This window comes from Hetaerina americana, unplaced genomic scaffold (genome assembly GCF_022747635.1).
Source record: "Hetaerina americana unplaced genomic scaffold, ioHetAmer1.1.p SCAF_119, whole genome shotgun sequence".
Taxonomy (NCBI): Eukaryota; Metazoa; Arthropoda; class Insecta; order Odonata; family Calopterygidae; genus Hetaerina; species Hetaerina americana.
The window spans coordinates 441,890-469,759 of NW_027286281.1; the positions used below are offsets into that span (position 1 = coordinate 441,890).

The window sequence follows — 27,870 nt, forward strand, 5'->3', positions numbered from 1 at the left end:
TTACTATAAAAACTTCCTCTTTTATTTCCAAGAACATACATGAGAATAGCACACAAATATAAATCATACAAACAGACATGGGGCACATAGTCCATAACTGCCACGCTCCCATCTTTTCATGGGCTATTCAACTAAATGCCACTCAACTGCCACCAAAAGGAATGTCCTGAACCAAGAGACCTTTCATTGGCAGAGAGACCTCACTAGACATAGCCTGTCTCCCTAACACTCACTTGTCAAAAATTGGAAACAGGTAAAAACAGGGAAATTGGTAAAAACTCCAAATAACCTGGCTTCATAAGGAATGCTTTTGCACTAAATTAAGGCTATAACCAATGACTGTCGCGGATGTCATCATCTCATTTACTACTCTATACAACGCAGCAATACCCAAACAAAGCTTAATGTTAACTGAGATAAATAAAATGAATACTGTTCATCAGTGAACTATTTTCAAAAGAAGCTTACGCTTTGAATCATTTTACTTCTTTGAATAAAGCCTTGCAATTAATAACAGCCACTTGAATTTAATTTAGTGGTTTTCATTCATCAAGCATATTGGATTTTCAGTTCACCTCATTCCAGCTGGTCAGCAGTTGCCCACCCCTCATGTCAAGAGATTTGTGGAAAATATTTCAACAAGAGCCCTGGCCGCAATCAGTTCATGCATGAATGAATTATCAATAATTCTTAAATTAAAAACATAATGAAATGGAAATTGAGACACTTTTTTTTAATATTCTGCATTAGCTGCATTTTATAGTATTATATTGTGCATGTACGGCGTAGAATCATGCACTGACATTGAATTTCAAAATCTCTTGTGTGCACACTATATGCATCATAAAGTCATGTTTCATAAAGAGATAAAAATATATGAATTCGACATTCATGCTGAGACAGCTAGAAACAATGTATCAAAACTTAACTGTGGACCCCAAAATTAACAAGAGTAATTCTAACAGTTTCTCTTAGTGTGGGATATTCTTCTTTGTAGCTCGTCTTCGTATGTTCTCCATAGTCCTAAGGATTACCCAAATGGCAAGGCGAGGAGATATACTCTGGATCAGGTGCACAGTATCAACCTGCAATTACAATTTAACAATATTTTTACTTTTTTGGTCACATGCAACAAGATAAACACTAGGCTCAACCACTTCTTCAGAGGTTTTCCTTTCCACAGAAACCCAATCATACCTACTAATACCATTATCTTACGCCAGAATCACAGTCAGCACAAGGAGAGCACTCCTTTGCAAGCCTAGGCAAGTTGGGCCATGTGTGGTGAGAGTGGTGGGCTTGGCAGTGGGAGGGGCAAGGGCAGCTCAAGTCTTCACTACAACAAATTGTTGCAAATTGGAAATGACGGTAGAAGTGGAGAAGTTGGATAAAAAAAAACCCAGTTAGAATAGGGACTTGGAATGTTGCATGACTTGGAGGCATGGGAAATGAGAAAATATTATGCAGGCGATGAAGAGAGGAAATATAGATATTACATGGGTGTATGAGGTGAGATGGAAGGATAGTGAGGATTACTGCAAGTTCTAGAGTAATACACAGTGGGAGGGAAAGGACCCAGCAAGGGGCGGCAAGATTATTGTGCAAAAAGGTAGAAATTATGGTTGTAAACACAGTGCAGGTGAATAATGGAATATTATAAGTACACGTAAAAGTTGGGACAACAAACTAGGTCAGTCATTTAGCAAGCATACAGGCCAACAAAATTATAAGAAGAACGAAATAGGTTATACGATCAATGAAAGGAAATAACGAGGGTGTCCCTGGAAGGACAGTAATATGGATTTGAAACGCTGCAGTGGGTGGAGGGAGAAATGGAAGTGAGGTAGGGGACTACGGTCAAGCAAGGGGAAAGTAAGATAGTTTTGTTCAGGAGGCAGGGCTTAACCCTAAAACGATAACGGGGGTGAAAAAAACACCCCACAGCAGTTGAAATCTCGTGCTAAACAAAAACATTTTTCTCTCATCCGATAAACTTTGAAAAAAAAAATCTTTGCGTCACAAGATTGTACATTTAAAAACGAGAAAAATGAGCCCCCCATAGGACTCTCATAGTCATAGTGGGTGTGAGATGCGAATTTTTGAAAATTGTTACCAGAATAGGGTGAAAAAAATAGCGTTACCATTCTAGGGTTAATCATAATGAATGCTTGGTTTAAACACCACAACAGACATATAGGTAGAACATTTTTGGGGATTCACCCAGCTATTGGGTAAACTATTATGGATGGACACTGAATTGGAAGTGTGATTAATACACACACTTCCAAGTATAAAAAATTGGATTCAGATCATAATTTACTGAACTAATGAAGTGTAAAGCCTGATTCAGACGGGTAAAATATGGAAGACATATGGACAGACAGGAAACGGAATATAGAAGCATTAACCAGGATGGAAGTAAAGGACTACTGTAAGGTGCCACTGCCTAGACAGCCACCTGTAAGTGAAGGCTATAGAATAATAAGGTTGCTTTTGTACACAGCTAAGATGGTAACAATACAACAATTTCAAAACCCTAAAAATTCTGCCCTCTCCATCCTTATTAATAACCGCTGTTACTCCACAAAATTTTCAAACTTCACTGATCACCTGAATCAGCAAGCCGTCTCGAGGTGAGAACCTGGGAATTTGAAAATGCAGCCTTAATGACCATGTTGTAGAAAAAGAACACAGTTACCATCAGCTTATGTGGGAAGTAGCCAGTAGTCCTGTCCTCTATTCCAATGCTGAGAAGAGCCCTGCTTACGTATTTCGGAGCTGATGGCGCCATCCACGTGGATCGACGGATTTTACTCATTTTAGTTGCAACATATCCAGGCAATATGGACTGGATGACAATCCCCTTCTTTGAGTACTCAATTGACAAGTCAGTGGAGAACTTATCGACAAAAGCCTGAAAAATTATTACAAAAATAAGCAATACATCTTATGCTCCAAAATACTCCATCCTTTTAATGCTTAGACTTACCTTAGTGGCTCCATAGACAGTGAGGAGGGGGCTGGGCAAGAGTGCCGATGATGAAGACACATTAACTATGACACCTTTCCCCCTCTCAACCATTTGTGGCAAGACAATCTGGCACATGTTGGTCACTGAGAATATATTGCACTGGATGATGTCCTGATAGACAGTCTGCTTGTTTGGCATGTCAATGAAGTACTCTGGATATGGGTAACTCATTCCTACATTGTTTATGAGTACTCCTATCTCCACCCCAAAAAGATCCTTTTCAATTTTTTGATAGACCGCTGAACCTCCAGTGAAATCTGCTACAATCAGCTTTGTCCTCACTTTATATTTTTCCTCTGAGGAGAAAGACAGTCCAGAACATGAGCCTAATCTCTGTTTGGATGTGACCAAGTTTTAGAATCAAAATAATAGAGAAATTATGGCACTTACCAATGGCAAGACCCACATTTTCCAATTTCTCTATTGAGCGACTTATCAACACTATATTCATACCCTTGGCTGCCAACTGTAACAAAAAACAAAAAACGTACTCAAATTATAACATAACATGCAGACTCCAATAAGCATTCAATCTCCCATTACTTACTGCTTCGGCATATGCTTTCCCTAATCCATCTGTTGATCCAGTTACAACTGATAGAAGAGAAAAAAAAAGAAAATTGAATTCTCCTCTTTGAGACTGTAACCTGTCTAATGCTAGACGTCTAAATTAGAGATTTAGAAGTTACATATCATTTACAAATAAATTTTTAAAACAGGCAAAAGCCAAAAGGCATTCCTCACTTTGTAGAATATAGAAATCTACATATGACATTACAGTCAAACGGAAGATGACAGGACTATGAACTTTAAAAGTGCCACAGTGTTAATTTCTGTCCCAGAGCAAAGTATTACACAAATTCTGAATCCTTCATGAATACTCTAAATTCTTGGAAAAAATCAATTGATATCAACTTGACAACAATGGCTTCTGAAAAGAGAAAACTGAGCAAAGGTGCTAAAAAACCATGCCAAAATGCATGCTAAGTCTACTTGTATCGACTGTGCAGAGCAAAAACAAAGCTGTGCACGAGCTCTAGAAAATTTGACCATCAAGAAAGGTAGCTATAACACTAAAGTCAGCGCATAATTTTTTAACTTAGGTTTTTGATGGCCAATGAATGACCACTGAAAACTAACGACCATTTAATTATTCACCTATCACATGAGACAAATGTGTTACTTTGGGAAATGAAATGCACGTCCCATATGCCCTAAATTGTATTAATTTATACTGTACGCCCGCGACCTTTCCTTTCAGTAAGTATATTACAAAAATGGGCTAAGTTATTGCCATGCATAATTATTTCCAACTTTCCATTATCATTCGCCCGACTGACTGCTCAGCATGAGGGAAATAAATACATTTGACATAGGAAATGAAGTTTAGAGAATAAGGGCCAAAATGAATGGCAAAACGGCCATCATCTGAAGCTGTGTGCATTTCTCTCTTCTATTTTCCGAAACAAAACTTCCAATGAATTTTTACGGTTCACTACTAATAAAATAGGATAGTTTCATAAATCAAAGAATATTGAATATAATCAACAGGATCAGTGGCACAACAAAAATACATACATTTAATACAAATTATCAATAAAGAGATATCTTCCATCATAATAAAATTGAGGTTTAACTTCATAGTTAATTTAAAACGGCCAATTTCCTCATAGGCATCTTGGGGTCACTTTAAGCATCAAGGACGGATTTTCTATTGCTACGAATTGAATGTCCATTTGTTCACTGTTTAACATAGTATTCAAGGGAAAACAACTTACACTTCTTTCCATTCTGAATTGGCTAGAGGAACCTTGACGGTTGACGTCACCATACTGATGGAGTTCATTTAAAGAAGTGTCTTATGAAATTTTCACAATCATCCTCAATTTAAAATGAATATTACATGGATACAAATGCTTACACATTCATTGTGCCATATGCATACAAACAATAGCTCTTATGTTAATAACTCTATTCCATCTCCCCTCATGAAACATGCAAATGTATTTTAATGATATTCTGATGCTGACATGGTCTTCACCATAGCGGAAACTAGTATGTAAGTTGACTAGCTTTTAAGGCCTTACACTACAATTTTCTTCATTTTTCACTCACTGATGGCGTTAGATGCTTTCATGAGGTTAACTGATGGTTTATAATTACATGGCAACATAAATTAGCACTTATAAGCAGTGCTCCTCTCCTTCATCACAGAATAAGCCATTTGCACTTGAACCATTATGAGGTCGAGAGCCAGCCGCGGATGGAGGCAAAGAAGGGGCATTAGGAAAACTGACCAGAAGCTAAGGATTGGGATTACTATTGTTTATTCTTGGCAGCCATATTCCCAAGTTATGCGATTTTTCAGGTACCAGATCTTCCTGGGAAACAATAAGCGGGACAGAAAAAGGCACTGGCCCCCCTACCCTGATTTGTGAATCCCCTCCTGAGGAGATCAGGCGGAAACCACCCGATATCTCCTGAAGAGGAGATGTTCCATGGCCCCCTCACTCCCCAGATTTGAGCCCAGGTGATTTTTTTCTTTGGGGATATCTCAAAGCTGAGGTTTACAAAGTTCGACCAAGGACTTTGGAAGCTCTTACGGAGGCAATTACAATTGCCATCGCTGGAATAATGCAAGATATGCTGAGAAGAATGAGTTTTCGAAAACTTTTTTGAATGACTCAACATGTGCATCGCTCAGAGAGGTCGTCACTTGGATGAAATAATTTTTTTAATTATCTTGATTGGTTTTTGTACACTTCAGGGAGTACATTCTGCCCCACCCTGTGTATATATATATATATATATATATATATATATATATATATATATATATATATATATATATATATATATATATATATACATATACATGTGTGAGTGTATGTATACACTTATGTATATACATATGTACATGAGACTACAATCATCCAACAACAGCCATCCAATCTAACCTCCTTGTCCCTTCACCCTTCGTCCGTTGCCTCTCCCCCCGCCCCCCACACTCCCCTCCCCTTCATCTACTCTCCGCGCTTCTGCCGAGAAGAGCATTCTGAAGATGACGATCTGCACGTCGAAACTAACATTCGTGAGTGTCCTTTGTTTGTGTTTCTTTGTTTATTGAAGTTTTGAACTAGAGTTCACACGCACGCAAGTGCGAGTATGCATTCACGCCAATACGTACACATTTCATCCCCTCCTGGTCGTCGACCCTTCCCGAGGGAGAATTAACATGGATTAGTTGCGTCTCTCGGACCGCGAGAAACGGCCTTAAATGCCGGATTCACTTAAGATTCAAAATAAACGAAAACAAAAATTAGGGAAGCAGTACTGCCCGAAATCTAAATCTTTAAGTTTTCCACTTATCGAGATTTTAAAACGCTTAATTCGATCTAATAATAATATTGCAATAAAACCACATGCGTAAATTTGTATTTTTTTCGCCAATGTTTCGTAAAAACATGAAGGTGCAACTGAACTATTTTCAATGCAAAGTTTACTATGCCAAATCCCATTTCTCTTTATTTGCTTCCAGATGATGACATTTCTATCGTATATTTTCCCGTTTACTTCGTGATTGCATCGTAACCATCTATCATAGACATACACGGAGTGTAACATAGTTTTCATTTCTGGTGAAATGCATCTTGACCAAAAAAAATTGTTGACATATCATCGTTATACGGAAGTTTTCACTGACAAAATTTATAATAAAAAAACGTAAAAACTAAAAGTACGAATTTGCTCATGGCGCATGTCCTGTGCATCCTAGGTACACGCTCTCGAAGACTTTTTAAGACCCGTCTACACATCATCCACAAATTGGATCAATACAACGGTTTTACCAGCATATGCAGGGTTTCTTTGCGCGGGCTCATTTTTTCTTAAACGTGACGGCGCAATTTTTTCTTCAATGTTTTTTATCAATGCTCAGCCTCTTGATGCGAAAATGTTGATTACTCGTACATTGGCTAAGAAAGTCGGACGGTTTTATCTCTCGACTTTTAAAAGGCATTAGAATTATATATTAAATATGACAGATGTGAAAAAATATGTTTAAGCCTTGTAGTTGTTTGTTCCACCACGGCTGTGCACCAGGGATCAGATCGCAGCTGCAAAATGGTGTGGGTGGGTAATGCAGCCGTCATTTGGGTAAACGATTCCTTTTATAACGCCATTGAAGTGGATGATTGACTCATGCTTGCGTATTTCGACGCCTTTTCCAGAGATAGAGACCTCCGCTTGCCAACACGTGATTGACCGCGGCTCCTAACGGCGAGCGGAGCGGGTCACGTCCCGGCGCGTACTCGCCTCCCCGCCCCCCATCGTGACCCCACCCCTCCCACCCGGACTCGAGTACACAACCATGCCATGTGACACGTTCAGCGCGAACATGGGCAAGCAATGCTTTATTGTGTGGTTTCATCTCTATATTAAATTATTACTCTCAGCAAACGATTCTACTTCGATTATTATGGGCACGGCTACGCTAGAGTGGGGCTATGCTAGGTTTTCCCGCCGCTAATAATCCTCCGTCTGTGCTGACATGGAGACAGTTTCCATCAATCAGTGATTTCGCGTCGGTAGGCAGTCAGTCAGTGTCCCAGTCTGTCGAAGTTTAGAAAATCATGCATCAATCCCATACCCATGGAAGCCCACAAGTTTTCAAATTTACCAACAATCTTTTTGAGGATTAAAAAGGATGACGGCGATTCTGACAAGGGAGCTGTCAAGAAACGGACTGAAGAAGATGGCTCAAGCTCATCGACTGCAAGAAAATCGTACGACTAAAACAGTGAAAGGGTTTTACCAGAAGTGAAAAAATATTTAGAGCAAGGAGAATGACCGTCCCACGGTGACTACCTACGCGCTTCCCAAAAGAAACTTGGATGTGAAAATAATTTAGACAAGGGCAGAATGGGCCCACTTTGTTGTATTTCGCTATGACTTCCGATTGGAGTCACGGGAAGCCCAAAAGCGAGCTCAGGGAGACGGCATAGCGAGGAGGACACTTCACTTCTGGCACTTCGTTGATGCTGCTGCCAATCTCCCTCTTCCGGAAGAGGTCGACAAACACAAACAAAGCCATGCAGCATTGAAAAACCTCCCGAGGGAGTTTATTGATAAGTATGCTACTTCATATCCACCAATAAAGAACAAAGCGTGATGGAAAACAATTTGACCCAAGCGTCATACAGAAATCGAGGCTTAAAAACATGCCCGTCACTTTAAGTGGAGTCTATCATAATTCTATCATTCTCGTACATTATATTTCATCTGATTACAAGGGAGATAATACTGGAATTATCACACTTACGAGCAATTAAAATGCTCCAAGTCCATTATTTTAGTATTTCGGACAGTAATCGTCTGGTCCTACTTATGCGATCAAAATGTATTCACTTTCATTTCATCAAAATCTATTTTATTTTTATGAAAATAGATCACATTTTTTTGATTCTACAGCAACATAATGACTTACATCACTTATCAAAGGGGTTACTTCCCTGTCTACGATTGTTTTGCACGCACGATGTGATATCCTTACAGCTTTCCTTGCAATGCGCGCACTAACTGGGTGCGACTCGGCTCTCTATGCTTCACATTGGAAAAAGTGAAATCTTTAACGAGGCTCAGAGCACGTAAGAAGACGGCTTTTACACATTACAGTCCCCTGGATCAAGCCTCAGACATGGGAGATTTAATGTTCGCTGCCACCAAATTTATTTCGACCCTTAGTCATGCAAATGAAAATTTCAAATCCAATCGTCATGCCATCAGCACGCATTCGCTTTTTCCGCCCACTATTCGCGAGAACAATTCAAGGGGGAAATACTTAAGACGGGAATGGGCAGAGACAGACGAAAATAGTTGGAAACATACAAGTTGCCTTCCTCCTCAACTCACTTCATGGCTGGCGTCCTAACGCCCTTGAGCCGGGTGGTGGGTGCCGCGTAAATAAAATAGTAGACCTGATTCATTTGTGAATTGTTCGTCCAGCATGAGTGGACTGCCACCTGGTAATTGGTGACTGCTACGCATGTGAGCCCGCCCTTTGTAATGTGCGGTCTCAAGGATGTTTCCTTATTTGTATTCTAAAATGGAGCCAGGAGTAGTAACTAACAGTGCACAATTCGCATTCCGTAAAACGGACGTTGCATGAATGGTGCTCCCCCTTCCACGAACCCTTCTGGTGGACCGCGGGGTGCCATGCACATATACGTGGAAATAGTGGAGTAGAGGTAGAATGGATGGTGACCTAACACTACCTGCCACACTCCCTCCCTGCAGGGTGGTGTGTTGATTTAGAGACGTAATTTATGGACGTTCCCCAAAATTATCGGGTAATTCTGAAAGAGAGCATCTCGGTAACACGCACTTCGACTAAAAGTCATTTCGCGACTTCGTCCCAAAGTCTTCTCAACTATTTGGAATACAGAGCCCTAAATCCGCTTCGTCTCGTTTACTCCGTGCCAGCACGTGGTCACGGTGCTACAAATTTTCCGTTTATTGACGAGGCAATTGTAATTTTTGAGCAGTGGTTACTTCAAATGTTTTGATCGCTTGGTGTAACTACGCTTTTTCTCACCGATCAAGGAAAATTATTAAGTTTGCCATATGTATTCCCTCTTTGTAAATAAGAAGGGATTTAATATTATGCTCTCCGCTAAATGCCGAACTTTTCTAAACTTCCCCATTCCGTATTTTCAATCCAACTAAGGTTCTACCGCATTGTTAGCATAACATCCACAACCGATGCCATGCCAACTAGACTCGGCTGACAAGTTACACGGCGGAAAAAATGAACTCATTAAATATCTAGAGGAACTGTTTTATTTGATTAGAGATAGATAACGAAAGTATTATTCCCAAAATTTCTGGAAACTGAAATCCTTAGTTCTACAAATACGTCGTTATATTAATCGCGTAACGTGTTCACGGGAACATTCCATTTCCAGACAGAAAACTGCCACGGGGTTAGAGCGTGATGTTAAATAACTATGCTATCGTAAACTTCCGACTGCCAGGGTACTCTTAGTAATCTACTAGTTTGATTACAAAGTAACGTGTATTTACATGTGATTTTAGCGATAAATTAATATTCTAATGCACGATTCGGCGGTTATTGAGTCGTCTCAACTTCGAAAAGGAAGTGCGAGCCCTTCAAGAGGAAGTGTCGCTGAACGAAATAAGAGAAGGCGGAATAAAATCCCGCGAGGAATGTTTATGGGCTCAGTCACGCGAGATTGCTTTCCGGAGATGAATGAAAACCAACCCTCAAATGAGTGCATTGCGTACTGCGCCACTAATACCCCGTTTAGTGGTAAGCTTGCCTCAAGGGGTCAGTGATTATTCCAAATAATGCTGGGAATTAGTTAGCGAGCACGGATCTACTTCGGAAGAATCTGAGGATTGGTTTTAAATTACTAAACACAAAAATGAAACGCATCTTTGACACTAAACGCCAATTTATATTTAATTTTGCTTTAGTTCGTAGTTATTGGAACTTCCGAAGGCGGAATACTTATTCACTCTTTCATTGCATTTAGCGTGCTGATTCCTTACTTCCCTTATAATATTCTTTTATTTGAATTAAAACAGTTGCATCATGTGAAACGCTAAGCATTCTGGTTATTTTTTCCATTTGAAGCCTCGAAGACTTTTGCTGAACGTCTCGACCTGAGGCACTACAGGCTTTAATTCAAATGGTGCATTTACAAAATTTAAAAAAAATAACAGACTTATTTCAATGTTATTGGGGCAGATCGTTCGAGTTTTTCGGTAAATATATCGCATATTTTATTTTTTATGGTATTTATTTCCCTTGACACCTTTCAATTTTTTGCTTTCCGATGAAATGATGTACAATCAAACTTAACCTGCCGAAATTCCTATTAGATGACATCTTTGTTTATAGTAAGTGAAACAAAAAATTGACTTTTGACTGTGTTTTGAGGATTCAGATCACTGCGTGCCGCCAACGGATGTGGCGACCACGTTCAACACTCGAGAATATTTTTCTTGGGTGACTTAGCACAAAACGTAAATAGATTAATGCTCTTTAAATGTGAGACTCGAGAAAGTGCTTGGCGACGTTATCACGGCATGCACGCCTCCGCATCGGGTGGCATCGGGGGGGGGGGCGCACGGCGAAGGGCGGGAAGGTAGGCGCGAGCGGGCGCTAGATGCGCTGCGCCAACGGGGACTCGGGCCATCGCTCCACCCCCATCATCCTCCAACCCTCCCGGGTACCACCCGTTGTCCCCTCGGCCTGCGTCACGGCGTCGCGCCAAACCACGGCATCTAATTTTGCCTTCCCGAGTGTGGGGAACGCGCGCACGCACGCACTGCTCCCTGAACAGTGACGCGATCCCACACCACGGCGGATATAGTTCGAGACGCGGTCGTTTCCGGAAGTATTCGAATTACAAACAAACACGTGACAACGAAAATATTCTCAATTGACTAGAGTTCTTCAGCATGCTCCCAATTTGGTTTCGGATTGTCCAAACCCGCGCTCAGTCACCACTTCGCCTTACTTGCGGCCACAATACCACCAAATTCCCCCGACCCCTGGGAAGTTTTCTTTCCATTTTACGAGTACATTCGCCCACCTGGGGATCCACAGGATGATGAAATAGCACTAAACACAGACAAATCCAAATAAGCAATCTTAATGCACAAGTTTTACCGTTTATTCTTGCATAGACTTCGCAGGGGGAGATCAGAAAGGCGGCGGGAGTAATGGGTACATTTGAGTACAATTGACGAAAGTAGCCGTTCGCCATAACTACACACACACACACAGATATATATATATATATATATATATATATATATATATATATATATATATATATATATATATATATATATATATATATATATATATATATATAACGATTGTACGGAAAAACTCAAACTCACACGAGCGGCACAATAATGGGCTGACACAATATAATACAAATAGAATAGAATAGCAACATTTAAAAGGACACTCACACGGTAAATTGTTCGAGCTATATGAGAGTACATGAGGAACTGGTGATAAATTCAGTTGCCATGGCGAAGTTCATCAACCAGTCAAAGGGTTGCAAGCATTAATGATCGCATCAAGAGAACCAGCAGGATGGATATAGCAATGGAACGAGTCATAGTCAAACTAAATTTGTGAAACTTCAAAGTACTATCAAGGCTAAATCAAATATCAAAGTAGGAGTGCTCAACTATGAGCACGAAGCACGATTCCGAGGAGATGAAAGATATTGAGGACGAAAATGGACACCACAGTACGGACATTAGAGAAACAAATAGGCAAAAAAAAGATTTAACCAATTTAAAAATGAACCTCAGCTCTGAATTCTTCCGAAACTTGCACGTTGACGCAAGAGGATAAGCGTAAATTCAGGCTCGAGAGATACGGGTGTGGAGAAGGATGGAAATCTGACAAAGGAAGGCGAAGGAAGGGTGTGGTAGGGGGGAGAGGAAGCAAAGGGAGAAATCCAGAGGAGCCCAGAAGGGTTGACGTGGGGCATATTGGGGGGCGATGAAGTGTTGAGGACTGTTTTAAGTCCCACGGCGCTGTGCAAGATTTTTCCAGATTTAACTAAAGCCTACAGTCGACTAGCAAGCAGACCACTACTAATCAATAAAACCAGATTTCATTCCATGAGGTGCAGGATGGGAAACAACTTCTACTTTTGTTCCGTAACACACCAGCCTCAAACTATTAAAATACCTGTTCTCAAAGGTACATTCTTCGAGGAACCTCGGACGCTCATCGCGCAATATCGACGATAAAGGCCTACATCAATAATTCATGACGGAAAATATATTGCTCCCTTGCCTCGACAATATTTTCTCCGTAAGTACATTTAATTGGCCTTATCTATTAATTCCCGGAAGCACTCATGAAACAAGTTTATTCTACACGTAAGAATAATAAACAATGACTGCATGAGTGGTTTTCCTATGAGGATGAGGGGAGAATCGAGCGGTGACCTCGGGCGGCCGCGACCGTACGCCGCGCCACCGATTACTGGAATGTCGATCGTTCCAGTCTCCGGGATTTTCCAGGGTGGCGCAGCCGGGGGCGGATGGCGCGCAATCAACGTCATCGATGACCTCCAGGCTCAGAGCGAGCATTCCATGTATGACGATTGCCGGGGGGAATGTCGGGCACGGCCCCGCGGCGGCGGCACCAGATTCCAGCGCCAAATGCACCGGCCACCCGTGCACCCTTTCCAGGCGAAGCCGGTTCGATTTGCAAGAGAATTCCCATCTACGACTACGAGTCGACAAACTAAATACGCGTTAAACGAACTTTCCGATGAATTACCGCGTGAATTGAATTTTAGGCGATGTAGCAGTCCAGTGGGTAGAAGGTTCGGCTACTGACCGAGCCCGGATTCGATTCCGCGTCAAGCATCCTGTGGGGACCCCTGGAAGCTTCACCCGAGCTGCGCGACATATTTGGGGCCTCATATACTGCTGGCGAACCACAGGCGGAACACAAGGAACTGCTCCCCCTCTAACCCTGAATACTTACTTGATACGCTTGATAATATGCAGCGCATACGGAAACCTGGATCCTCTCGGATCGTTGACACACACCGAGAGGTCATTCCCACCACGGCGGGGGGTCCGCAAAGCAGAGCTATCATCAGGCATGGAGCCCCTCGCGGGACCACACTGCCGAAGGAAGCGGAAGGCTCATTGCCGTTTGCACAATGACCGATTTTGCGATGAACATTAACTGATGGACTTTGCGATTAAATTTTACAGACATCCAACTTAGACCACTCGAATCCTTGTTAACATACTGCGACACCGAGTAGAAGGTCCCCTCATGTGCCCGGCACCGAAAGGAAAAATATTAATTTTAAGAAATAGGTGGTTGCGAGGAGGTGACGCACTTCATAACAACGACCTCGATCATATTGAAATGTAATGAAATAATTGACTTTGTAATTCCACACACTTTTGTGTGGAATTCCAAAAAGTGTGTGGAATTACAAAGTCAATTATTTCATTACATTTCAATATGTTATGCAAATTCCACAAAGTTACGCCTGAGACAACAAAGACCTCGATCATGTTAATTGCTTTAATGATCGCGCTGGTGACGCGCAACGTTTCTTCCGACACGTTGGTTTTCCCACGACCACCAGATTCAAATGAAGTACCTTCTTCGCCCCTCCCATTGCGGCACCTTCACTTCTCAATATCAATGTCCCTCCGCGGACAATCATGCGAACACCATTTGCTACTTGATTTTACTTAAAACAGGCATGAATCAAGGTCGAGGCCCAAGGTGATAAGCTGAAGTAAAGATTGATTCATTCCCAAGAAGAGTTTGGGTCTGACACGGAGGAAGGTATGAAAATACCTGCAATGAATGAAGACGATCCATTAGAAGAACCTGGCTCCTCCCGTCTTCAACGTTTGCTTCCATTCACAGGGCTTTCTATGTTTACCAGTAGTATCCTTACACTGAGTTCGAAATTATGACGAAGAAGTTCATCATCACCAAAAAGCACTCCGGGCGACTAAAAACGGGTGGTAATGAATGTTAAATGGACGACTGTGAACAATGGAAAGTTGACTCTTTTACGAGTCTCAGCCATTGCGCGAGATTTGCTGGGCGTCTTCGGACTCGACAGAGGGTCATCAATACGCAAGTTACGTGAATCACACAAAGCCCTCACCACTAATAATGGGAGCCTTTCTGACGGAGTAACTTGCATTTACTTTTCATGGAATACTTGCGATACCTTGGCATCAAACAGTAAATTTTACATATTTTTCTATTTTATCAGCTTGCACTGAATTTCTATAAGTGAAAAACGGAACGCCACACAAAGATAATGAAAATATAGTGAAACCAGAATCTTCACCGCCAATCGGCCAATAAAAAACTGGCTTCCGATAACAATGAAATACTTTTTTCCTTTTGAAATGGCAAAAGACAACCTCAAATATTCTACAATGAACTTCGCATTATTATACAGAATACAAAATAATGAGCGAAATCATGCGACGCCTAACTTGAAAAATTTACAACCCGAGCCTTAAAATGTTCAAACAATTATTTCAAAACTTACAGGAATCATCATTATAATTGGGGTTACATTTAAGTGAAAAAGCCGTCAACCATCTGTTTTCTCCGATTCCAGCATCAGATATGTGATACTAAGTATGTCTGCATTGAAAAAAATGATTCTGAAAAAAATCAAAAACTTCGTCTTTTGTGTACAGAAAAATAGCCCTCCAAAAATTTCACTTTTTGCACTAAACATGAAAAGGTATAATATCCACAAATAAGAGCTAATTCACCGTAAAGGGACTGTAAAAGTTTAATCATTCAAAATCTAACAAATGTTTATAAAAATAATTTGTTTAAAACGATAATACGTGACATCATAATCTTAGCTAAAAGTCAATTTATACGGAAACGTTTCGCGAAAGTTCTTCTGCTTACATTTGAACAAAAAAATAACAGCATTTTTTTTCTATTCATGGTATAAATCCAATGCATACCTCTCTTAGTCGAAGCAATCACAAATATGGCGTACTCGGAAAATGCCGTCTAGCGACCGCGTTCGAGATAACGGTCGGTGTGCATGCGCGCTGAAAAGCTAATCAGCTGTGCCGGTTTCGTCAAGAATTCACAATGGAACTTAGGGAATTCACTATTTCCCTAAATTACAGAACTTCACGGAATATTTGCAGCCACGTGCGCACTCCGCCTATGTGATATTTTATTCATCATTCATGAAATTTCTCGAGAAAAAAAGCGTGGGAAACCCGATTTACCCAAAAGCTGACGTCATTTGAAAAAAACTACTCTTTCCGCAATGAGCTCTCCTTATCCCTGACACTAAACCTTGACCCCCACCCGAACCTACACCCATCGCCTGAGCCATCAATCCGGACCTAACCAACACCTACAAGCTCCCCTCTCCCGCACCAGCGACATCCCGCTTTTTCCCTTGCGCTTATACCAGGCACCCACTCCCGGAACTGGCCACGATGCAGTAATCATTTCCCATGTCCCTCAAGACGAGAACAAAATCGCAGTTTTCAACGGAGGAGTGTCCACTACTATTATAACAAAAGTATACTAGGTGAAATCTGCGGTCATACAAGAATAAAAAGATAATTTTTCTGAGGCTTTGTCCCAAATACACGTCCCTCCTAATACTCGTATACTCTCCTCTCGCATTATCCCAATGCACAATTTCAAAAACAAACTGTTGCAATATGGACCCAGTAGAGGGTAATCGCCATCCCCTCCCCCGAAAACCCTACGACCCGCCGCTTCTGCAAGTCCCCAGAAACACACGTACAACAGCCCAGCAATGTCGGGTGTCCTATTTTTTCTAGTATCAACTCACCTACCGAACGCATCTCCGTACTGACCGACCACTACGCACGACCCTTTTCCACATTCTTCCCTTCCTTCGTCAAAGATTCCACCGCTTCCTCAGCCTCCTGTTTTCCGTTTCAATTCCTAAAAACACAAACTTGCTCATGGCCACCATCGGCGGCACTTACCTCTAAAATACATGCCTACAATACTCTTTGCTTAAATAAACTAACATACATACGCACATTAATAAGCACTTCGCACCTGAGGCCATGTAAATTGGCTCATTTAAAGAGACACTGTATGAATCAGAAAAAGATTGCAGCTCATAGGAGCTCAAGGACGGTGGAGGTTAAGTGGCCATGAGGCAGCGCTTCTGTCGGCAGAGCCCGAACCCTTCCGCTGACGAAGAGGCCGTCGTCGCCTGGCCCAAAAACATTCACCGTTCGGGTGTTTCACGACTAGCTACTTCCAATTCTTGCAGCGTCTATGCTTAAATTACTAGTGTCAACGGTGGTAATGAAATGACGGTGAGTCAGGAATATAAGGGGACATTGTCTAAAACGGTCTGCGTTTAATTTCCACCTCTTTGTATTTCATTCTACTAATTCGATACATTATGCATGCCGGCTAATGCGATATACCTGTACGCAATATCCTGCTTGGTGCGGCACACTGCGGGGAGTCTACCTATCGCATATCACGTGCGCATCACCACTTTGTGTAGACCATTTTTCTTTCCGGACAACTATTATCAACCACTACCACTTGTCATGCTTTCCGATAAACATCTCAACTGTGAGTTTCCCACACCAATTTCATTTAGGCGAAACTGCGGGAGGGGTAGCGCCTTTGCCAGGGCGACGCTGCGAGGAAAAATCTCCAATACAGCCCGACAACGGCCTTCACCCGAGAACGAAATCCTTGGACTAAAACTGTCGTGCCTGAAATCGAATCGCCGTGCTCGGCTCAACTCCGACAAGTACACGGTATAAAGTTGCCAACGAGAAGCGAGGTGGGATGGAGGACCCCGCTCCCAACGCCCACCCTCCGCGGAGGCCGTGCGATTCCCAACACACGAGCCCTCCCATCCACACGCCCCCACATCTACATGCTGATACATATATTATGATAATGGCATCAATGTTTTTTTCAAGTCGGAAGACTAGCATGCCTCGATGCCAGCCAGCTTCGAGTGCGATAGAGTGAAATGTGGACGAAACAACAAAACAAAGTTAACAATTCACTAAGGTGTCCGATTAATTGGCGTCCAACATGCCCTTCGCATCCTCGTGGGACTTGAGATAGCTCGACTCCCGAGCACTAATCTCCCCGGAGAAAACGTAAGGCTAGAGAACCGCACATGGAATTGCTCCCGCGCCGCGCCCTCCCCCTGGCCGCACATTCCCTGCCGAGGGCGGGGGGCACCCTCCAAGTCCTCCCCCCCCCCCCGGCGTCGCTTCCGGGACGAGTGACTCCGCCCTTCCCGAGCGAGGGCTTACGGGACGCAAGCGAGCTCGCCGTAGCCACGGCGTGTCCACCACGGCTGCGTGCCACGTGAACGGGGGGGGGGGAGTGTATTCGCCCACCGAGACGGTCTTCCGGCGACACATGATAGGCAAGTCCAACTGGGTTGCTGATTCCCGAGATCTCATCAAGGAAGAGAGCGGTGCGCGAAGAGGTCTCCGGTTCAATCCGAAAGAAAAGCAATCGACACGTTTCCGGGGCAAGATAAAATCACTCTCCCATAGATTCGGGCGAGTAGAAATTAGATGCGCGGGGACAGAGTAAAATGATATTGCCGCGACTAACATGGGGAAACACGTAAGGAATATCTGCGAAAGAGCATCAAAGGAATTTGGGGACGTATTCTCATGAAAATATTCAGGCAGTATATCAACAGGTTGCACCATTTTGAAATTTCGCTTTGGTATCTACTTTCAATTTATTATTGATACCAATTTCAATTTATTGCTGGTATCCTCACTCTTATTTACACCAAAAAGCAAAATTTTCCTGGCCTATTTAGAAAAATGTGAACTTCTTAAGTCAAACTATTTATTGAAGTATTTTGGGAAAACGGTAAGCGTGGCGTAGAAACGTAAATCAACATCATCTAGCGGTTACCTCGAGCCTTTGCGCCACGGAATCCATGGCTACTCCCAAGGAGTGTTTTTGTACATTCATCCGCGCGGCAGTGTGAGGATGATAGAATTTACAAACGGTGAAAGGATACAGTTTCTACGTATTTAACGTAACATCGGGTTTAAAAAAGCCAAAAAAAATATTGCCATCCAGACAAAAACCGCATTAAGATTGAGTTGAAATGGTTCGTTTCCCAAAGAACAACTGCAAGGGAACTCACCTCACGTTTATTCACCACCAGTAACGGGCAGGGCTCCTGGCTTCATTTATTTACGCCGACCATCACGTTATGTATGCAGAGAGTAGCGAGAATATCGGTTTTCTAGAAACTGAAGTTTGCTCCGCTTATGTACATGACGTAAAGAGATAGATGTTTCACGTGATTAATTTTTTTGCATTTACATAACTTCAGTCTCGCAGCACTCGACAATGTGGTCGCCATTGGAGGGTTCTAAATAAAATTTTAATGCAATCAAACAATCTATGCATTAAAAAATTTCAAACGATAATTGTGTGTCATCTTGAATTACATCAAAGGAATGAGAAATGCATAATTTTCAGCCGAAATTGACGGAGATTTATTCAATCAAGTCTAAGTTTTTCTATATTAGCTAACATGGTTTTATGACTCGAAGAAGGGGTTAGTAAGTTCGAAAATGCTAATGAACAAATGATAACACTTCTCCACTAGACATTGATTTATCACACGACCGGTTCCGATGAACCATATCATCTTCAGGCCTGGAAGATTATGCAGCACATCGAAACCGGTCGTGTGGTAAATCAATATCTAGCGAGAAAGTTTTATCGTTTGTTCGTTACTATTTTAGAATTTTATCATATCACGCCTGAAATGCCTTAGTTTAAAATACAAGCGAGGATTTCAACGGGTTGGCCCACGCATGACAGTTATATGCAACACAAGTACTGAATGCACGACAATGAAAGGTTCATTTCGAAGGGAATGGTACAGTGGACGTTTTGAATTGACCACGAATGGACACCAAACAAACTCCCGCAACTATGTTCACCCTCGCCGAAAGCGACGGCCTGATACCCCACACTGCAATAAGCCCATCCTCCGTTCCGAATACTTTCTTCCACAATTCATTCAGCCCAACATTCCTATCCTCTCTTCCTTCCCTTATTTCGCCAGCCTAACGTCCCACCCTCCATCGCAACATTCCACCTCCAATCAAAACACTGAGCGTTTAATTTTTCACGATTCCTTTGGATCCCCGAGGAAAAAACACCTGCCTCCTCCTCGCATGCACTTCATTACTTTTTGTTTTCCTCTCAGTCCTCATCTTTTCCATCCTTCTCCTCGCCCACATCTCAAAGCCTCCAAGCTCCTACACCCTCTTGCTTCAACCAAGCCAAGTTACCGCACCGTACGAAAGTGCGCTCCAAACACTCTCCCAACACTTGAGAAAAAGAATATCCATATTTTCCGAACAATCTTACTGAACATCCATCGTCCAACGTATCACCAACTCTCCTCTCCTCATGAAAAACTTTATTGACCCAATGCAATTCATCTGCTTACACTCCAACCACTTTGTGCATTTTGGTCCAAAACGCAGGACGGTTTCCACCTTCTCTAGTTTTCTTACTCCCATTTTGAGCCTTTCTATTAATCTAAAACATCCTAACCTTGACTGCGTTTGCATTGATTCTTTCCTTATGACTATGGAACGCATTTATTAAACAAAAAGGGCGGAAAAGCAATATAAGTTTTCCCCCAGTTTTAAAACTTTATGTACTCCAAACATTAGAGGGCAATTGAAATCTCCACATATTAATGCTCCTTTCATTGTCCAGGGATGGGAAACTTTTGCTTTGTTTGTCAAGGTCTAGCTTTGAATAAACCCTATCGTCTTATGGCCTGTAAAATGCGGTCTCGATTATTTTGGACTGAGGACACCAAACGCTATGCAAACCGTAATCCGGCGATTTCCTACTTATCAAGAATTTGATTAACATTTTTCCTTAAGCGAAGTTAATTTTCATCCGTTACACTGCATGGTTTCTGTTAAGTACTCAACAATAACTGCAATTATTTTACCGGCCATATCGCTTTGTCTCCCACTTTTACTCTCAGCCCAAGCCATGGTACCCTTCAGCATATGCTGGAAGGTATCAGCGATGAGCAGCAACCAATCTCACTTCCCTCCCATCACCGCCCATCCTGATTCCTCCATTTCACTTGGACAGCTCCACACGGTCGAACGCCTTCTCAAAATCCACAAAGCGCCCGAACACATCCGCTTATGCACGCGATGCTCCTTTCTGTGAATGTACTCGACCAATACACCACTGCCATGGCACTACGCCATCATTATTTTAAAAAATGCAATAAAGTATGGACCATACAATTTACAATGAGAAAATTACACACTTCAAACTGTATACCCAGTGGTTAAGGCGGTCGTGCCTCGTGTTCTGGGGAGGGCTAAGAAACATCCCACGCATGCTTATTTGACGAAACCAATGACGTTACATTTCAGGATACTTGAGAGACAAAACGATACTTCACAACTGCATATTTAAGTCTTATAAATGACACAGTTGCACCAATTTAAATTGTCTTTCCCTGACGAGTACTATCTTGCCACTTGGAAAGCTGTGGGACCTTTCTTGACATAATATGCCAAAAAATGAACTTTTAGTATCATACTTATCTAATTAGTGAGTTATTTCATACAATTTTCACGTTCCCTGGTGGTACGTGACGCTTTCCCTGAAACGCATTAACTCTCATAATTACTTCCCACTGTGCCCGTCCCAAGTACTTCTGCAAAGCGTTAGATCTCTTGTAACGAAGAAATTATCCCTGGAACAGCCAAGTCCACTAAATGCCACTGGAGTTACCGAGTACCGGAAATTCAAAGCCAGAAACGCATTGTGAGATTCCACTTCTCAGGAGGATACCAGCGACGTTCCACGATATAGCCTCGGATGTAAAACAGTAAATTTCTTCGCCTAGGATATTTAAATGAAGCTACGTATTCTAAACAACATTTATCATGAGGTCAACGTTCTTAGTGCTGGGAATTTGAATGATTTTATCGAAGCTCCATCACACGAGTATTCATTCGAGTGGGAATGACCAGAATGTGGCCGGCCGAGGCCGAAGACAATACCACCACACCGCCCGGCACTTCTACCGCAAACAGTTACTAAGGGTGTGAAATAAATAAATACAGCCACTCTACATATTTTAAAGAGGTGCCAACGAAAGACCTGAAGGAGTTCTTGAAGGGTGATCATAGTAAATTATTTTGGTGCAGGGGTATTTAACGTTTCACTTTGTTATTAACGCCGTGCGAGGGAAGAAACGGGCGTTCGACGTCGCCAGTAACGATGCCTTCCCTATCTCTCTCACCCTACCCTGGTGTTAAAACCTGACATGGTACGCTTGGGTGTTCTGCGCCTCATTAAGGGTCTTCCTTGCTTTATCCTGAGCAGTGAATCAAGGGTTCCCCAACCATATTCCTCCAACACACCCCCGCCACACACTCTTCTCGTATCGGCGTTAGCAAGGCCAGCGGATTTCCTCAGAAACTTCTCAAATTTCCTAATTAACTTTCTCTCTCATGGTTGCCCGATGCTTGCCGCGTATTCAGTATGTGGTCTAAATGAAATGAGTAACACCTATCTTTTAATTTTGCATTCTATTTTCCCGAAACCCGACGAATAAAACCTAGTGTCTTAGAAAGTAGCACGCATATTGTTCTAATTTAGGTATCTCGTGAAAGTTTAATTTCAGCGCAACAGCGAAGTATTTGATTAGTTCCGAGTTGCTTAAATCGATTCCATCTATTCAAATTCATGATCCTGTTTTCTTTCGAAATTTCCGAGTCCCCCGTCTCTTACGCTACTCGCTATAAATCGTTAGAGAGAAGCCCGCAACCAGCCGGTGCCCTCCGTTCTATGTAACTCGCTGTGTCGCTCGCAAATGATTTTAGGTGGCTGCTAACGTCGGAACTTGATCATTAATATACATGAATAAGAATAGGGGCGATATACTACTTCCCTGCAACCCTACCGAAGTTAAATCCGACCGTAGTCAACTCGTGACATTGTTGACCTCTTTTTATTTGCGGTGAGACAAGTCCCTATTCCAGTAGGTCACTTTCTCATAAGATTGATGTCACGTTCAATGTGAAGAGAGACGACATTCCACATCTTCGCCTAAGATAGATAGGGGGGGCAAAGGGGGCTTTCTTCTCAAAGGGACTGTGTCGTCCGTTGCCTTTGGGCTAGTACACATTCCCCTCATTTGTCAAAAGGGTGCGGCCACCCCCTCCCAAGTAAAGTGCTTCCGAGCAAAGGTGGACGTCGAGGGACAGATGCGGCGCCATCCTTCCGGCACAGAGCGTGGCCTCCACGTGGGGTTAGGGTGGGAGTGGGGCGCGGTGCGTGAAGACGGCTGGGAGTGTGGAGGAAGAAGAGGAAGGCCGAACCGAAGCCGGTTCTATTTCGCATCTCGGCCCCCAACCGATGAGCGGATGCCTGATCGAAGGCAAACGCCTTCACGCGAGGGAGGTCGCCTCACTAACGAATGGCTCACGCTACACTCTCCGCACATTAATCTTGAACAGCCCGAACAAGCCTGACACACGTTTTTCGATTACGTTACACCACGGGCCGAGCGCATGTGTTGCTACGTCGGACGTAAAGAGGAAATGAAATGTATCTCACTGTGTATAATTGATAAGTTCAATGACAACATTACCTCATGTTAACATATATTAAGTCCATGGCGGGTAAAGTTAAAAGTCTTCCCTTCTGAGGACGGTTGTGTTTTCCAGCTGAGATTAACTGCGGCTAACCCGTCCGCAGCTCGGCCCGAGAGGCTGTGGCGGCACTCGCGGGCCGAGGAGAGAGACGGACGCCGATCTCCGGCAGAGTGCGAAGGGAATCTGTGGTCGACCTTCAGTGACCAACACACCGAACCGGAAGGGGAGCTGTGACTAAATATGCTGGGGGAGCCTACAAACTCATTCAGGATACGGATTAATACTTGGATAATTATCATTATTCCTAATAAACTTGAATAATGATTGCAAATACCCTCACAAATGTTTAATTAATGCTCAGTTACAGTTGAAGGTACAGAAGACCGCTTTACTCATTTAGAATGGACCCTCGCGCCTGGGACAATGGCAATAAGGACTTTCATGAAGATCTTCCAAAAGTTTCTCTCAGAGAATTCGCATTTCCGCAGTCGGATTACCCAAAAAATAATGCGATAAACAATGAAAATGCTCTTAATTTCCACCAAAGACAATCAACAATTGATCGGAGATTTCGGATTTAGCGGATACTTTCTATGATTGAGTCGCCAACGAAAGTCAACATTGGAGGCGGATCAAATCATCGTTGATAGAGAGATACTCGAGGATCATATCAAGAATAAAGCAATATGGTGAGTCTATCATCATCGCCGTACTTCATTACTTTGACTTGATGGACCACAACATACAAGATGGAGTAGGTCTATTAATACAAACGACGAAAATGAGTTTTAAAAACGCAGTTAACTGTTGATTCCTTGGTGGAAAGAATTTAAAGCGAATTCCAACGATTGAATATTAAACCATAAACACAGTAATCAACCCGAAGGTCGGTTTAGTAGGTGATGGTAGAGATCACCCAGTACTAAGCCCTATACGGCGTGTGAAAATTCACACATCAGGGTAGGGGGGCCAGTTCCTTTCCCTGTGCCGGTTATGGCTTCCCAAGAAGACCTGGTACCCGAAAAATCACTTTAGTTTGGGTGGAGCTGCAGGTGCCCTGAGTGCCTTGCCCGGGAAGATTAAATATTACTACCATCAATTCCAATGTTGAACATACTTGCTCAAGCACGATGCATTTCAAATTATCCCGCATATGCAAGGGTCAAACGAACGAATCTCGCCATTTCAAGTTTTTTACCAACTCTGTTCACTCGTCAGCTGCAACGGAGATTATCGGATAAGATTACCAAAAACGAAGATAGGACAGATAATATCTTTACTATAAACAATGATACAATGATTTATCAATAATACGTAAGTATAACAAATGGAATATTTCAAATTAAAGACGCTAGGATGTATCCTCCCATCTTTTATGAGTGAAATACAGGAATGGTCCCTCTGAAATAATATTAAAGACTTCCTTTGCCTTCTTTATATTTTTTAATGTATACATGATTGCACTTTTTGAAAGACTAAATCACCTGTTATGTGAACCAGGAATGACAATATGGCATCAGTAATATCTAACACACACGCAAGATTTACAATCATAGACGTTGCATAACTTAAATGTGGAATTTTGAATGCAAAGGGCAATTCTTTACATCAGCTCAATCATTAACCGTCTCCTAAAGTGAGTAAATAAGGAATTTTAGCTCCAATTCAAACGATATAAAACATCTTCTTCATACGACGAAATAGCATTTCTTCAGAGCCTTAACATTAATTCCATTCCTTCTTGGACTGCACTGATGCGGAAAGCGAATGAATGCGCAATGTTAGGCTAGGGCGTGAGACAAGGCTATACAGGATATCCATTATCCCGTTCTTCACATACAAGCGGTAGAAATGAGGCGTGAGCAGTGCTGTAGAGCAAATTACATTTGTGTAGGATGAACCGTTAGTTATCCAGCTAGCCAAAGGACTACAATCCTTAGTAGGCTCTTGGCAGAAGCGGTGTGACAGGAAATTAATCATAGAAAAACAAAGCAATAAGATTTCCAGGAAATAGAATGGTTAAGATAGAACTCAACGTAGGCAAATATAAACTTGAATAAGCGGAAGGGTTCCGTAATTTAACGTGTTTTTAAAAAAATAATATGTTTCTAAGTTGTACGAAGTGACAAGGTCATCGAAGGATGATTTACATCTGGTAAGGAAGCTTTTACAAAGAGGCTGGATTTTATAACAGGAACCTTATCTACATCAACATAATCCCGCAAGCCGCCGCAAGGGCGTGTGGCGAGGGGTGTTAGGTCACCACCCGTAAAAGAGAATAAAACCACATGCAAACAACCTAATTAATGGGTGCTGCATATAACATCACTCTTGAGAAATGTTACTTCGTCCACAACTGACTTTAATTTACTAGAGAGAATTAAGGCCATTTTTAGTCAATTTATGAAATTGCTTAACCACACAAAATTTTATTGGTATTTGTACTAGTAGAGTACTACTTGAATGTGTCCGAAGCACTCGTACTGTGTAAATACTCAAAAACCCTGGATAATTCATCAAAAAACTTGCGCACATGGTTTCTGCTGATGGAGATAAATTGTGCATCGCCCGTATTATATCGAGTGCGAATGGGAAAATATATAGTATTGAAGATTGTTTTCAAGGAACTTGTTTTTTCACTAGTAACTTAGAGAAACGATTTTATTGGACCTAAAACGACACCAAAACAAGAAAAGAGCAGTTCTGGAATGAAAAAACCTCAATAAAAGAATCCCGAAGCCCTCGATAGACATCATGTGTAACGTGATATATCCAGTTAATTGGACATAATTGGTAAACAAGGCAACGTTTTGGAGTGCAACTGAAATCCCCGTAAGCAACAATCTTCACGGAAATATTTTTAAGAATTGTATCCTCTCAAACGAAGGACTAGGATCGATTGTTTTGTAAATTGAAAACTGCAATATTAAAAAAACATAATCATTTGTATAACTGATAATTTTCCGAAAGAAATTATTCAAACGTAAAATTCCAAGGTAAATCTCTCATACACTTAACATGTTACATTTAAATTTTTCCGACTGTTTTAAGTAAAATACAAACTAATCCGGTCGGTCTGTTAGGAAACATTAAAACAAAATAATTAAATGGAGAGGAAACTTTAATTCCTAAATATATTCAAAAAATAGAATTGGGATTACGGTCGATACATTCATAGTTAGGACTGGCATGCAACACTAGGGCTTAATATAACTTGGATAATCCCCGATGGAGGTTGGCAGGTATTTCCATGGGCAGGTGTCTCAAACACTACAATATTTTGTCAAATTCTGCCCGCAATGTCGACAATAGAATATTTAGAACAGGCTTGGAGATGTGGCCCGTCATCAAAACTTTAAATTTCCAAGGTAAAGTATTCTGACCTGGATTTATCTAGTATCAATCAAGTAATTTTCTTATTTGCGTACTATATACTTGTACTTTGCACCAACGACTACCACTATGCCATGGATTGATTAAACATATTAATATTATAAAGCTGTAAAACTAAATGCTTACTTTGATAACGTGTCGCTGAGGTAAAAACACACACTGAACGGAGGAATTATCGACAAATTATACACTTAACAATAGCATAGTCTAATTGTTTGATAGCACGAAACATGATAATAAAAAAGAATGTTCACTATAACAGCAAAACAATATACCGTGAAGGTACATGTTGTACACAAACGTATAAATTTGCTCAAATGAAAACGTCGACAGTGTGGGTCACAAGCTGCCGATTGTTACATTACCAAGATGAAACGACAAGAACATCGATAAATGTACTCACCAGCCCAACTCCCCGCTTTTGTAACATCAACATTCAAGTTCAGGGCAGGTCCCAGGATATTGTTGTATATAACTCTGAAAATAGACCTTAGAATCTGAAATCCTACAACGGAAAGGCAAATTATCCCAACTTTTTCTAATGGAGTAAACATTTTGGCTCTGAGTATCTATCACTATCCACGAAGCTATTCACAAACGGCAATATTCCACTTAAGAGGAACTACTTCACTACTGACTTTCACGACTCCCTCAACCACACGAAACTACTTTATGTCTAACATGCACTGCGGCTGATAAGATGAAAACGGTGAAGAATTCATTCACTGCGCATGCGCTTACCGGCGCGCCGATCGAGGACAACACGGGAGAAACCTTGACCATGAGTATCTCAAGCTGGTAACGGTTTTCGTGCTCCCATTCGCATGCATGCCCGCCGTAGACGATAGAATTCTCTCTGCTACATACACATTGATGACGCTTACTAGAATGGCTATTCCACTTTTTTTTTAAATCCAACTGTACGGACCTTCGGTATTTAATGATATCATCAAGTCGTGATAGTCCATGACGATCAGTTTACCGGCAGTTTTCACCCCTTTTCCTGAAATACATTCTGGCGTTACTTTTAATATAATGCATTTAAATAATTGAAAATTATTGTCAGAGCGGGCCTTAATAGACAAAATTCACTCACACTACAGAAATATTTTATAAACTTTATAGCTTAACGACGAAAACCAAAATAAGACCTTTCGGCAAAAAATCATTGGATTTCAAGCAAAAAT

The 27,870-nt window shown here is 41.8% G+C and overlaps 1 protein-coding gene across 1 annotated transcript; it reads right to left on the reverse strand.

Annotated features, from left to right (window-relative positions):
• spidey (hydroxysteroid 17-beta dehydrogenase 12 spidey) lies at positions 1-27,377 on the reverse strand. The gene is made up of 6 exons (XM_071582553.1): positions 27,087-27,377; positions 3,579-3,625; positions 3,422-3,497; positions 2,990-3,327; positions 2,699-2,914; positions 1-1,085 (listed from the first exon to the last, which is right to left on the reverse strand). Exons 1-6 carry the CDS (start codon positions 27,235-27,237, stop codon positions 972-974), a joined length of 942 nt encoding a protein of 313 aa, XP_071438654.1. The 5' UTR covers positions 27,238-27,377; the 3' UTR covers positions 1-971.
• Between the last annotated feature and the right edge of the window lie 493 nt (positions 27,378-27,870).